This window comes from Erpetoichthys calabaricus, chromosome 10 (assembly GCF_900747795.2).
Source record: "Erpetoichthys calabaricus chromosome 10, fErpCal1.3, whole genome shotgun sequence".
NCBI classification, from domain to species: Eukaryota; Metazoa; Chordata; class Cladistia; order Polypteriformes; family Polypteridae; genus Erpetoichthys; species Erpetoichthys calabaricus.
This window is the reverse complement of record NC_041403.2, coordinates 160731749-160744592: the sequence shown is the minus strand read 5'-3', so window position 1 is coordinate 160744592 and position 12844 is coordinate 160731749. Positions and strand designations below refer to the sequence as shown.

The 12844-nt window shown below is 40.7% G+C and overlaps 1 protein-coding gene across 1 annotated transcript in view; it reads left to right on the top strand.

Moving 5' to 3' along the window:
- si:ch211-203d1.3 (protein phosphatase Slingshot homolog 1) overlaps nucleotides 1-12844 on the top strand; it is a 41456-nt gene extending 28612 nt beyond the window's left edge. The window contains exons 11-15 of the mRNA XM_028812281.2: nucleotides 346-492; nucleotides 6687-6887; nucleotides 6987-7254; nucleotides 11183-11365; nucleotides 11455-12844. Of these exons, the coding sequence (XP_028668114.2) occupies nucleotides 346-492; nucleotides 6687-6887; nucleotides 6987-7254; nucleotides 11183-11365; nucleotides 11455-12603 (1948 nt within the window). The 3' untranslated portion in view covers nucleotides 12604-12844. The remainder of the gene's footprint in view (nucleotides 1-345; nucleotides 493-6686; nucleotides 6888-6986; nucleotides 7255-11182; nucleotides 11366-11454) is intronic.

Below are 12844 nucleotides of genomic sequence, written 5' to 3'. Positions count from 1 at the left end.
TGATGGCAAGTCAGCTATCTGATATCCTTGTGTAGATGGCATATGTATTCCCTTTGTATTACGGTGCCAAGGAGAAGATGATCCATTTGCTCATCTCTTTGAAAACATGGCATACATGTTCCCTCAGTATTTTAATGTCATTAAGTAGATGGCAAACATTTACTTTTCTGTGTTTTCTACCCATATATCTTACACCCCCCCTTCCTTAAGCAGGAAAGGTGCGATGGGGTATTTGCTTTTTCAAGCTTGACTGCCAGAATTCTCCAACTTTCTCTCCAAAACTGGAGTTATTTTGGCTTCACTGTGAAGGTTTTGTTTTTTAAAATGTCTTCTTTTGTCCCACAGGGTTGGCCACATTCTGAATGTAACACGAGAAATCGACAACTTCTTTCCAGAATCCATCAAGTATTACAACGTCCGCGTCTATGATGATGAAACAACAGATCTGTTATCTCATTGGAATAACACCTACCAATTCATCAAGGATGCCTGGTAGTGTCTCAAGGGTTGAGTAGACAAAAAAACCATAAAGCATGCGATGCATAAGTGCTTCTGCTTCTTAGTGAATCTACAATTGTAGGTGGGCATAGCGATCAAATTTTCCAAAGGAGTTGTTGAAGTCAAAGCTTGTATGTGATTTCAGCAGGCTGGCAGTCAGGAGAGAAGATGGTGGATTGTCTGGGCTGACGTTTAACACTTGGAATGTTTGTTTATCGGATAAACAGGTTGTGCTGAGTGTGTTGTGGTGTTAGGGGCAGTTTTTATACATTCATTATTGTCTCATGGTGGAACAGTGGTTTGCATTATTCCTTCAGTGCATGGAATGACAGGCTGGATGTGTTGTATGTCAGTTTTTTGGCTGTCCATGTATCGAACAAAGTAGGTTTAGAAACTGAATAGGCAGATGGTACATCATAGAAAGGAAACCTAGAGCATGCAGAGCAGAGCTGGGTGAGGGTTTGTGGAAACAGTTTGATGGACAATCTACCTCAAGAGCTAGGTATGTATCATTTGTCAAAGAACATTTATGATCGGTGCCTTGTAACTCCAGGAGGATTCTGACCCCGCTTTCCTCCAGTAACTCGAAGAAATGTAACTTAATGGTTGGTTTTAACTCTGCCTAGTAGAAATGAGTGTGGCTTTGTGATGGACCAGTATTGATAAATACATTTTAGCATTTAAAATGGCAGTGATGTAAAATGTCTTCTCAGGTTAATGGAATACTCTACCCAAAAATGGTATATGTTTTTTGTAACACTAGTTAGATGGATTTGTTTTCTTTTCTAATCAAATTTGATCAAGCTGAAGGGAGATAACAAAAGTTTCTGTTTGGGCCTCTTGGACTTGCACTGGATAATAGAAAATAATATCAAAGTCTACGAAAAATGTCCAGTTACTCGTGTCACGTGAGCTACATGCCCGTCGATCCAGCTGTATACTCAAAATGGCAAACACGCGTGCAATTTTTGCTAGAAAAAAATTGTTAAATAAATACTTCTAGAATATCTGAGCAGTATATGTAGAGGAATTGCATTTATGTGTGATTAAGATTTTGAATTGGAAAACAGGACCTTGAATGAGGAGGGGGGAGAGGAAGATGGAAACAAGTTTTAGGAATTTGTGTTGATTCCTTTATTTGTTGCTCTGTTTTTATTTACTTTATCAGACTGCATTAAGCTGTTAAGAACATCAATAAAAACAATCCAGCACTTGAATAGCTACCTGTTTTGTAGCTCTTTGACTGAAAAAGCCTCCATTTTATGCCCTAGATGTGTCAGTGTTTGGGGTGGGAAAAACTATAATTTTATTGCATCGGCTTCCGATTTAATTGCTATTGATGGCTTCAGAAAATGTTGAGTTTACACAAGGGTCAAATCGTCACTTTCTGCACGTGTGATTCTCAAGACTTGTTCGTGTCCCACGTACCTTTTGCATTTTTCTTTGATTTTAAATGCTGTTGCTTAGAACTTGATTATTTTTAAATGTGTTTGGTGTTGTTATTAGCAAAAGTAGTGTTTTTAAGAAATTTATTTTCATTTTTACTTTTAACTCTTTACCCATCTACAGTGACATCCATTTCAAGAAATGAGTATAGTGTGTAAATTTCACCATGAAACCTACATTTTATCTTCGTTTTTAAGCTTCCAATTCAAACATGTAATTGTATAAAACATCAGATTAGGAAATATACATGATCTGACATAAATGTACAGTTCAGTGAGGGTAGCTAGAATACTACTACTATATGGAGGAACATTTTGGGGGGAAAAAAGAAATAAATACACAGATGCTTTGTGAAATGTGATATTAAATCAATACGTGTCTGCCTGGGGGGTTGCCAACCGGGATCCCGAGTTGTTTCGTCATGTAGTGGGTGCAGCAACGCACTGTACCAGTGCCTGCTCCCTGACTTGACTTGACGCTCCTATTTATTTATTTATTTGGGATGATACCAATAACTGATTTAATATTACTAGAACTGGACTATTCTGATATCTATTAAAATGTGTTTCCATTATCCTTTTAATTATTTATATGATTTACACCAAGCTCCTGCATAAACGGCTGCGTAGAAGGCTTACGTTGTATGGTAAGTGGTAATTCTACAATTTAAATTGCAGCCACAAGGTGCGACTTGTTCGTTTTTGTTTTTTCAAATTAACAAAATGAAATCCTGTAAGCATCTTGTTCCGTGACCATAAAAAAAAATACCAAAATAAATAAAATACCCGTAGAATACACCTTTCTAAACTAATAAAATGTATATACAAAGTATTTATCCATAATACACATGCCATACAAGAAAATAAAATGTTTTATCATAATTAGAAACCACAGTTCTAATAAAATAAGATGTTTATTAAGCCTGTTGTTTACTGTTGAGGCAAAGGCAAATTCTACTTTATCAGTTTTTTTTCTAATTAAAAACGTGAGCAGATGCAGGAATCACAAGCTTATGTGCTGCTCACCCTCAAAATGAGGAGTGCGCATTTCAATGACCGGAGACAAAATGAAAATGTCTAAACTCATCCTGTACATCGGTGGTGGATCGATTAGAGTATCACTAATAAAAACACAATGATATGTGAGCATAAATAATTAAACGTTTCGAAATATTTGAGTTGCTCATTTTCTATGTATTTAATTATTTCTTTGTTTATTTATTTAAGTGACACTGCATACAACATGAAATGTGCCCTGAAATGAAAACAATCACTTTTTTACTCATCCAAAGTTGAGATGATGGGCTCTGGCGAGTGCCATTATTTTTGATTGGGGAATCCTCAGTAGATGGGATGCTCACAGTTGCAGTTTTGCACATACCTGTGAGCCACAGGATTCCCAAGGCAACCAAAAGGCGTATTCATAGTCATGACTATACTTGTCTGGTTTGTGGTGTAAAGTATTCACCAAAGGTACTTAAACCTCTAAGGTCCTTTTTTTATTGGTGGATAAGTTGGTACTAGTAATGCCTAAATTATTAACTTTGATTTATGTGTACACCCCATGACATCCAGTTGTCCTTCATATCTTAAGCTCACAAATCAAATCAAGCAGAATGGCCAAGGCTGGCGACCTTCACTTCAAAACAGAGCAAGCAAGAATACATTTACAGGGGCCAAGGGATCGCCATCTCAGGCACATCCCCTGAAAGGGCTACACTTCAGAATACCTTAATAAAGGACAGAAACCACTTCAACAGCTGTGCTGCTACTGGGACATACCAGATAAACTACCTTTTTAAAAGGGCTGCACAAATCAAACAGACCAATAGAGGCTGGCAACTTTCAAAACACCTTAGCAGGGTCCAGAGAAATGCCAATATCCTTTAGCTTTCTCATCATTATCCCTGAAAAGGCTGCACAATTCTAATAGAATGAGCACAGCTTGCACCTGAGCAAACATTAAAGACAAACATATTCAGATCACTACCTTTGGATAGGCTAAACAAAATAAGAATCACTCGAAAAAGCATACTGGGGGCAGATGATGTCAATAAACAAGGTAAGTTTCAGTGAGGAAATATTCAAACTTTTTAATCATTACCTAGCAGAGAAACCGGACATTAAATACTAGAAGTCAAAGTAGAAGAAAAAGATACAACCTGAACAATTAAAAAAAGCAAGCTTTGCCTCCGTATAACCAAGAGAAAGAGATGTCCATGTACAGTGCATCTGGAAGGTATTCACAGCACATCACTTTTTCCACATTTTGTTATGTTACAGCCTTATTCCAAAATGGATTAAATTCATTTTTTCCCTCAGAATTCTACACACAGCACCCCATAATGACAACGTGAGAAACGTTTACTTGAGGTTTTTGCAAATTTATTAAAAATAAAAAAACTGAGAAATCCCATATACATAAGTATTCACAGCCTTTGCTCAATACTTTGTCGATGCCCCTTTGGCAGCAATTACAGCCTCAAGTCTTGTTGAATATGATGCCACAAGCTTGACACACCTATCCTTGGCCAGTTTCGCCCATTCCTCTTTGCAGCACCTCTCAAGCTCCATCAGGTTGGATGGGAAGCGTCGGTGCACAGCCATTTTAAGATCTCTCCAGAGATGTTCAATGGGATTCAAGTCTGGGCTCTGGCTGGGCCACTCAAGGACATTCACAGAGTTGTCCTGAAGCCATTTCTTTGATATCTTGGCTGTGTGCTTAGGGTCGTTGTCTTGCTGAAAAATGAACCGTTGCCCCAGTCTGTGGTCAAGAGCACGCTCTGGAGCAGGTTTTCATCCTGGATATGTCTGTACATTGCTGCAGTCATCTTTCCCTTTATCCTGACTAGTCTCCCAGTCCCTGCCACTGAAAAACATCCCCACAGCATGATGCTGCCACCATCCCCACAGCACAGCTGCTTCACTGTAGGGATGGTATTGGCCTGGTGATGAGCGGTGCCTGGTTTCCTCCAAACGTGACGTCTGGCATTCACACCAAAGAGTTCAATCTTTGTCTCATTAGACCAGAGAATTTTCTTTCTCATGGTCTGAGAGTCCTTCAGGTGCCTTTTGGCAAACTTCAGGCGGGCTGCCATGTGCCTTTTACTAAGGAGTGGCTTCCGTCTGGCCACTCTACCATATAGGCCTGATTTGGTGGATTGCTGCAGAGATGGTTATCCTTCTGGAAGGTTCTCCTCTCTCCACAGAGGACCTCTGGAGCTCTGGCAGAGTGACCATCGGGTTCTTGGTCACCTCTCTGACTAAGGCCCTTCTCCCCCAATCGCTCAGTTTAGATGGCCGGCCAGCTCTAGGAAGAGTCCTCATGGTTTCGAACTTCTTCCACTTACGGATGATGAAGGCCACTGTGCTCATTGGGACCTTCAAAGCAGCAGAAATTTTTCTGTAATCTTCCCCAGATATGTGCCTCGAGACAATCCTGTCTCGGAGGTCTACAGATAATTCCTTTGACTTCATGCTTGGTTTGTGCTCTGACATGAACTGTCAACTGTGGGACCTTATATAGACAGGTGTGTGCCTTTCCAAATCATGTCCAATCAACTGAATTTACCACAGGTGGACTCCAATGAAGCTGCAGAAACATCTCAAGGATGATCAGGGGAAACAGGATGCACCTGAGCTCAATTTTGAGCTTCATGGCAAAGGCTGTGAATACTTATGTACATGTGCTTTCTCAATTTTTTTATTTTTAATAAATTTGCAGAAATCTCAAGTAAACTTTTTTCATGTTGTCATTATGGGGTGTTGTGTGTAGAATTCTGAGGGAAAAAATGAATTTAATCCATTTTGGAATAAGGCTGTAACATAACAAAATGTGGAAAAAGTGATGCGCTGTGAATACTTTCCGGATGCACTGTAATTTAAAGAGTCAATTCTTCTTAATCCAACCAAGGTGTTCCTTAAAAATGCCATGCGCCATAGTGAAACAGGCCTGCTCCACTTGCATTTTCATTTTGTAGCTGGTGCAGCACCTTTCTCCCAGACAGCATGTAGTTTTCAGTTTATCTTCAGAACTTTCCTTTTCATAACAAATACATGAAAAACCTGCGTCATTCCTCTATTTTGAAAGCAGGCATGTTGTCTGCCTCACATCCGCCTCTCTCCTAACTGAAAGAACCTTAGAGGTTAAAGTGCCTTTCGTGGACAATGTATGCCACAAAACATCATCCGTGGCAGGAAAGAAGTTGGCCAGCAACTACTTTAATTCGACAAGCCTGAATTCATCATCCTCTCGGAAATCTGCATCTGATGTTCAGTGTCTGTCTATAAATGTAGGGCATGATGGCCGAAGATTTATTCAAAGTCTACTGAGGACTCGCCAATCAAAACGCTGTACTCCCTAGAGCCCACTTTCTCAACTTTGACCGGTGAAAGTGACAACTTCCATTTCAAGTCATATTTCATTTTGTGTGTGCTGTCGCTGAAGCACGTGTTATCGTTTTTATTTTTTGTTTGTTTTTCGTTTGCGTATTATATTCGTTTGACTTTTATCAGAAATATTTCTCCATTGAATGCAACTAGGGTTAAATTGAAGTTAGAGTTTCAGGCCTTACCATTTTCTGCGGTTGGAGTTGGAGAGACATCTTGGGCAGTGCTGTCTTTATAGATACAATTCTGGCATTGATGGTAGTTTTGTGTTGGCACATACAGACATCTGTCTAAAGGGCAAGATTACTAAACCATATGAGAGGAATGAATTGTCTTGCTCTTGATTTCTTGCAGGCAGTCCGGCAGTAACGTTTTGGTTCACTGCAAAATGGGAGTGAGTCGGTCTGCGTCCACAGTCATAGCCTTTGCCATGAAGCAGTACAGCTGGTCGCTGGAGCAGGCGTTGAAATACGTGAAGGAGAAGAGAGGGATTGTAAAGCCCAATCCTGCCTTCATGAAGCAGCTAGCAACATATGAGGGCATTCTTGATGCCAGGTATGGTACCTTGCTTTGTTTGTTTACCCTTCCTTTCTACCAAGTTATTACTCCCTCCCAAACCTCACTGAATTATTTCCTGGATTATATATGTTCTAGCAAGCAACGGCACAATCTCTTGTGGAAGCGCAGATCTCAAGAGATGCAGCGAAGGGACCGCGAAGATCGCGGCAGTTTGACCGACACTGATGATGAGGAAGAATCCAAGGGCTTAGGTCTAGCAGATTCCTCTCGGGGAGGCTTTGTGCCAGTCCAGGAACATTTTTACCCAGAAGAGTTGTGGGTCCGAGAGAAGTCCCTGAGGGCACCAGAAATCTGTGTGGAAGACCTGGAACAGGAGGACTTTGTCCAAGAGCTGGTAAAGCCTGTAAGTAAGCAGATCATGTGTCTGATAAGCTTCTCACAAAAGTGTGCCGTGTTTGTTAGTTCTAAACGCTACAAAATAATCTGACCACTCTTGGAGAAGGCGGCTGTGTTTCTAGTTTACCTGTATTGTCCCAGTTTGTTTGGCTGTCTTTTTGCGTATGGGATCTTCACCCCTTCATATCAGTATCCCTCGGAGGCAGTAAGTTTTGGAGAAGGAGAAGTTTGTGGTAAAAGTCAACGTGCTCTTTTCACGATTATGGTACACCATCCATTAACTTGTCTGTGAAATTGTGTTCTTAAATTAGTTTTTTAAACACTGTGCCAATTCTTGAAGTTTTCAAATTGTGTCGGTGGTGCATCGTACCAAATCGGGGGCGGAAAAAAAAGCTGTAATTCTCACTACTGTTTCCATTTTGAGGAAGGGAAGGTTCTAAATTTAAAAAAAAAAAAAATAAAGTATACATTTCACAATTCTGAGGTATGTTTACGGCAGCAAAGGGAAACTGAAAGTAACGTATTTTATCACAGACACACAGACAGCAATCATCATAGATGGAGTTTTTGTGTTAATTAGCAGTGAAATAGCCCAAAAGCACACGTGTGGAGCTGCCTTTCTATTAAAATGGTTCAAAAGTTCAAATCTTTCTATATAATACGCTACCGTGGCTGTCCGTTTGTCTGTCCAGGATTTTAAATCACCTGTAGCTCACAAACCGTTTGACCTACTGACCTGAAATTTGCTACACATATACTACGTGACGTCTACTATCCACTTTCGGGTTCATGAGTGACCTCCGAGGTTATTCCTCTTTTTATTTTTATTTTATGTTGGAATCAACTCTCGGCAGTGGCCAGCAGGGCGGCGCATGTGTACAGGTGCCGTTCATTCCCTACCACCTTCGCCGTCACTTCCCCTACCTCTTCATATCTTAAATCATTCTTGAGGCAGATTGAAGACTTAAGTGAAAAATTAATGAAAACGTACTAAGTAATTGCAACACAAACACTGACTTAATAAGTTTTAACGCAAAAAGATGCAGATGAAAGAAGAGAAGAAGCGGGCCGCTAGGGTGGAGAAAAGAAGAGCTGCTCAGGAAGCAGCAAGCACATCAACCTCTGAGCAAACGAATGGTAAATGTACAGAGAAAGAGGAGGAAAACTAGGAATGGTCAAGTCAAGTGTATTTATTGCACGTTATCGTGCAGTGCTCCGTTACTGGTATGCAAGATAAAAAGAAAAAAAAATGTTTTTTACAGTTTCCACCAATCCCGTTATGGTAACTGCAGTTCCTTGAAGTTATGGCTCGTTGCTCTTGGGTTAGATGTGTATACCCCAATTGCAGACTTGCTGAAACCTTATCAAGCGTCTCAGAATTGCTCGTAGGGATTGCACTGAATGTCTGATTGGATAAGCATTTCTCCTACAACCCAAAGTACATGAGAAGTAATGATGAAGCAGCTTACACCTACCCCCAAAGAGGAAGAGTATGAGTTGACATTTGAGAGTCAATGACTTCATGATTTTACTGCACCCAGAGCTGCAGCATGCCCCTTATAGTGTCCTTGGTAATCATGATGATGCATTTGGTACTAACTCTAAGTCTTTATGAATTTAGATAGATAGATAGATAGATAGATTATTAATCCCATGGGGAAATTCACATACAAATACAAATTAATAATTTAGAAGTAGTTAGGGAAACTTTTATAAACTGCTTTAGATTTTTTTTAGGCAGTTAAGATCATCTTCCAACTCAGAGACGCTTGATAAATACAGGCCTCGACTTAAGAGTTTGTGAAGCTCAGTTTTCCCAACTTGTGGCCTAATGTGAAAATAAAGTGCTCCTGATCGACCCTTCATAAAGCCTACTGCAGTTAAAACATTTTCTACATAAGTAATTATGTTTTAGCACTGCAGGTGAAAGTGAAGCAGCCATATAGTATTAGTAATGGAAACCAGCAAACTGAATACTTCCTAGACGAGTAACACTTCTAGAGGGTAGCAGTTGTTAGCGCTGTAGCATCCTGGGTTTGAATCTCAGCCAGTGCCCCCAGTGAGATTTAGTGTCATCTTTGAGTTTGGGTGGGGTGTTCTCCCACAATACAATACAATACAATACAGTTTATTTTTGTATAGCCCAAAAATCACACAGGAAGTGCCGCAATGGGCTTTAACAGGCCCTTCCTCTTGATAGCCCCCCAGCCACATCATTAAAGACATGCAGGTTAGGCAAATTGGTGATTACATACAGAGGTGGGCAAAAGTAGGTTTACAGTTGTTCATATGGAAAAACACATGCACATTATGATTATTAAAATTGCTTTATTAAATCAATAGATTTGTTAACTTTTATTAACTCAAAAGAATGGCACAGTGCACTTGGGTACAATCTCGCAAAGTGTTCAAGCTGCCAACCTTGCGTACTCTTAACTGTAAGCCTACTTTTGGTCACCCCTGTATGTAGTCCAAGTGGATGGATGGATGGATGTGTGTATAAAATGACCGCTTATTCATCAAAATCCAGGAACAGTCTTCCCATAAGCAGTCAAATCTGCGCTGTATTCTGTAAAATACGTGAAAATTGCTAAAGAACACACTTTTCCGGTGGTAAATAAATGTCTTAACATGATTGTGAAAAAATCGGATATTAACCTTTTTAATTCTTTTTATAGGCGATTTTGGGTTCACAAGGGGGGGGTTGAATTAGCTGTGCTAACTGATCTTGACTCCTAAAGAAACATGAACTAGTTGTGACTGTGCCAAGTTCATTTAAATGAATAGTCCACCCAAAAATATTTATTACCATATGTCAGGGGTGGGCAAATTCAGTCCTGGGGGGCCACAGTGGTTGCAGGTTTTTGTTAAACCCAGTTGCTTAATTAAAAACCAATCCTTGTCAATTATTTAATTGCATGGCTTGCTAGTGCTTTAACTCTGCCATGTCAGGTCATTCTCATATCCTGGATTTATTTTCCTTTCTAAGGATATCATCCAAATGATTTGAAGTCTAAAACAGATGAGTAATTCTCAGTTCTTCACTTTCCTTCCAAGTATTTAATTAAACCAAATAGTGCAATAAATACACACAGAGGTGTAAATGGTAACAAGCTAAATGGAGAAATGCTGGTCTCTTTTGTCATTTGCTTGTTATTGCTAATTAGGAACAATTAAAAACCAAGAATATGGCTGTTTAAGACTAAAATAAGCAATAAGGGTTCAAAATCTTAACGAGCGAGACAACTAAAGTGAAGCTGAAGTGTTACTTGAGCAATAAGGGTTTCTTATTAAGCAATTGGGTTGGAGCAAAAACCTGCAGCCACTGCGGCTCTCCAGGACTGAATCTGCCCACCCCTGCCATATGTAGTTTGTATAGTGATAGCCGAGAAAAAAAAATTTAATCTCAACTTTTTGTAAAGAAAGGACATAGCAAAGTCTCCAAAAGACCCAATGCCAGACAACAGCAAACAATATCAAAAATGTCCGTAAAAAAAATAATAATGATGTTGTATCACTTACATATGAAGTCATCAAGACGTATGCCCACAATGTCCAAAACACATAAAATCTTGTTAAATCACTAGTAGTCCACAAACAGTAAGGCCGTTCTGAAGGGATTGTGCTTTTGAATCAAAGACCCACATTTCCCCCTCATTCATTGGTCAAGAGTCCTGTCTTTGTTTCATTTTAGTTCATGAGAACATTTCCTGGAAGCAAGTTATTTAACAAGATTTTAATAATTAATAACCACACGTGTTTGGGGCGTTGTGAGCATACGACCGGGTGACTTGATGTGTGGATTACAGTATGCGGCAGAAGTAACATGAGATTTCCTTCATGGACGTTTGCTGTTGTCCAACATTGGTCACCATTGACTTGTATCAATTTTTTTTATCTGCATTCTGCACAAAATCTCTTATCTTTTCAAACAGGCCTCCCCATCCCTTGTGCTGGATTCTGTCTGTGGTATACAGGTTCCTCTATCCCCAAAAAGCACCTTCTGGGACAGTCGCCGGATGAACCTTTCAACCCTCATGCGATCAATCAGTGAAATGGAAGAGGAAGAGCAGGTTTCAGCAGTGATGGAAAGGAAAGCAGCTGAAGATGATAAAGAGGTTTGTTGATCCATTTCTTCTCTTCCCACTGTTTCATTGTGCCCTACATCAGTTTTTGTCACCATACGCTCATTTCTCCTTCTGTACAGAGCTCATCTTTCACAGGCAAACCTCACTCACCGGAAGCTAGGAAGATGGAGCGCATTCGTGCAATTCAGAGAAAGCAACGCCTTGTTCACCAGAAGCCCATTGATCACTCCCCTGAACCGAGGTCCAATAGAGAGCAGCATATTCAAGGCCAAAGTCCCAAGAGCATCAGAAGGCACAAAGGAGGCCCGAGTCCAAGACATAGCCCCTCGACACCTAGAAGGCAGATGGCCACTGCAGACAGACAGGCTGAACATCGACACAAGCACAGTCCCAGACTCTATCAGAAGCAGAAGGGGAAGGAGCATGGAGGCAGCCCAAAGACGTCCAGGCGACACCGACCCAAGACCGGGAGGGGAAGTGCTATGTCTCGTAAGTTATCGTATCAACCTGAGAGGGGGAAAGTCAGGAGGCAGGCAGAGATTCTGGAGACACATGGTGATGCTGGGGACCCACGGTGCCAGATAGGTAGAATGGAAAGGCTACAGTCTGTTCACAAGCTGAAGGAGGCTGGTCTGGTCTCAAAAGTCAGGCAGGAAATCACAGGGCTTTGTGAACGTGATACCTCAAGGCCTGACTTAGGAGATGGGCAGGATATCAAAGAGGAAAGTGAACTGGTAGAAAAAGACATGCAACTGCAAAGGCAGTTAGCAGAGGAAGATGAACCTACCTCATCCTCCACTGAGGAAGAGGAATTGATGGAAATGGAGGAACCTACACAGACAGGTGGAACAGTGGAGCTACAGGATAACTGTGGGATGGGGAAGTCGGAGGATGAGGAGTCAGATGCCAGGATAGTTGAAAAGTTGAAGGAGTTGGGGAGTGCAGAAGGTCCAGAAACTAAACCAAGTCTTGTTGACACCAGTAATGCTGAGGAAATCGATAGGAACATTGAAACAACAGTTGAGGAGAGTCCAACATTACAGGAGTCTGAGAGTAGGTGTGAAGGATCAGGCTCACAGGTACCACCTCAGGAAACCACAACAGATCTAGCTCCAGACCAAATTATATGTCCTGTGCCTTTACAGCCAAGCTTAGGAAACGATACAGAAACAAGTGCCGATGTAGAACCTTCCACTAATGTAAGCATAGGAGAAGACCAAGAAAATGAAGCTGTGACTGTGAATAAACATGAAGCAGCAGTAGATTGAAGAGGTTAGTGATGGCCAGTCATACAATCTTCAGACGGTTAGGTTAGCTGGTGACAAGGACTTGGTCTGAATGGAGGGCTGTGGCTGTCTTACCATACCCGTCTCCTCCTCCTTTACTGTCACACCACTGCCTGATTATTTTCTCCCAGCCAGTAAAATGGTGAATAAGGAACACTGCCTTATGCAATTTTTTTTTAATATTTTGTCTATGCAAAAGTATTGTTGGATGTATGTATGTAAA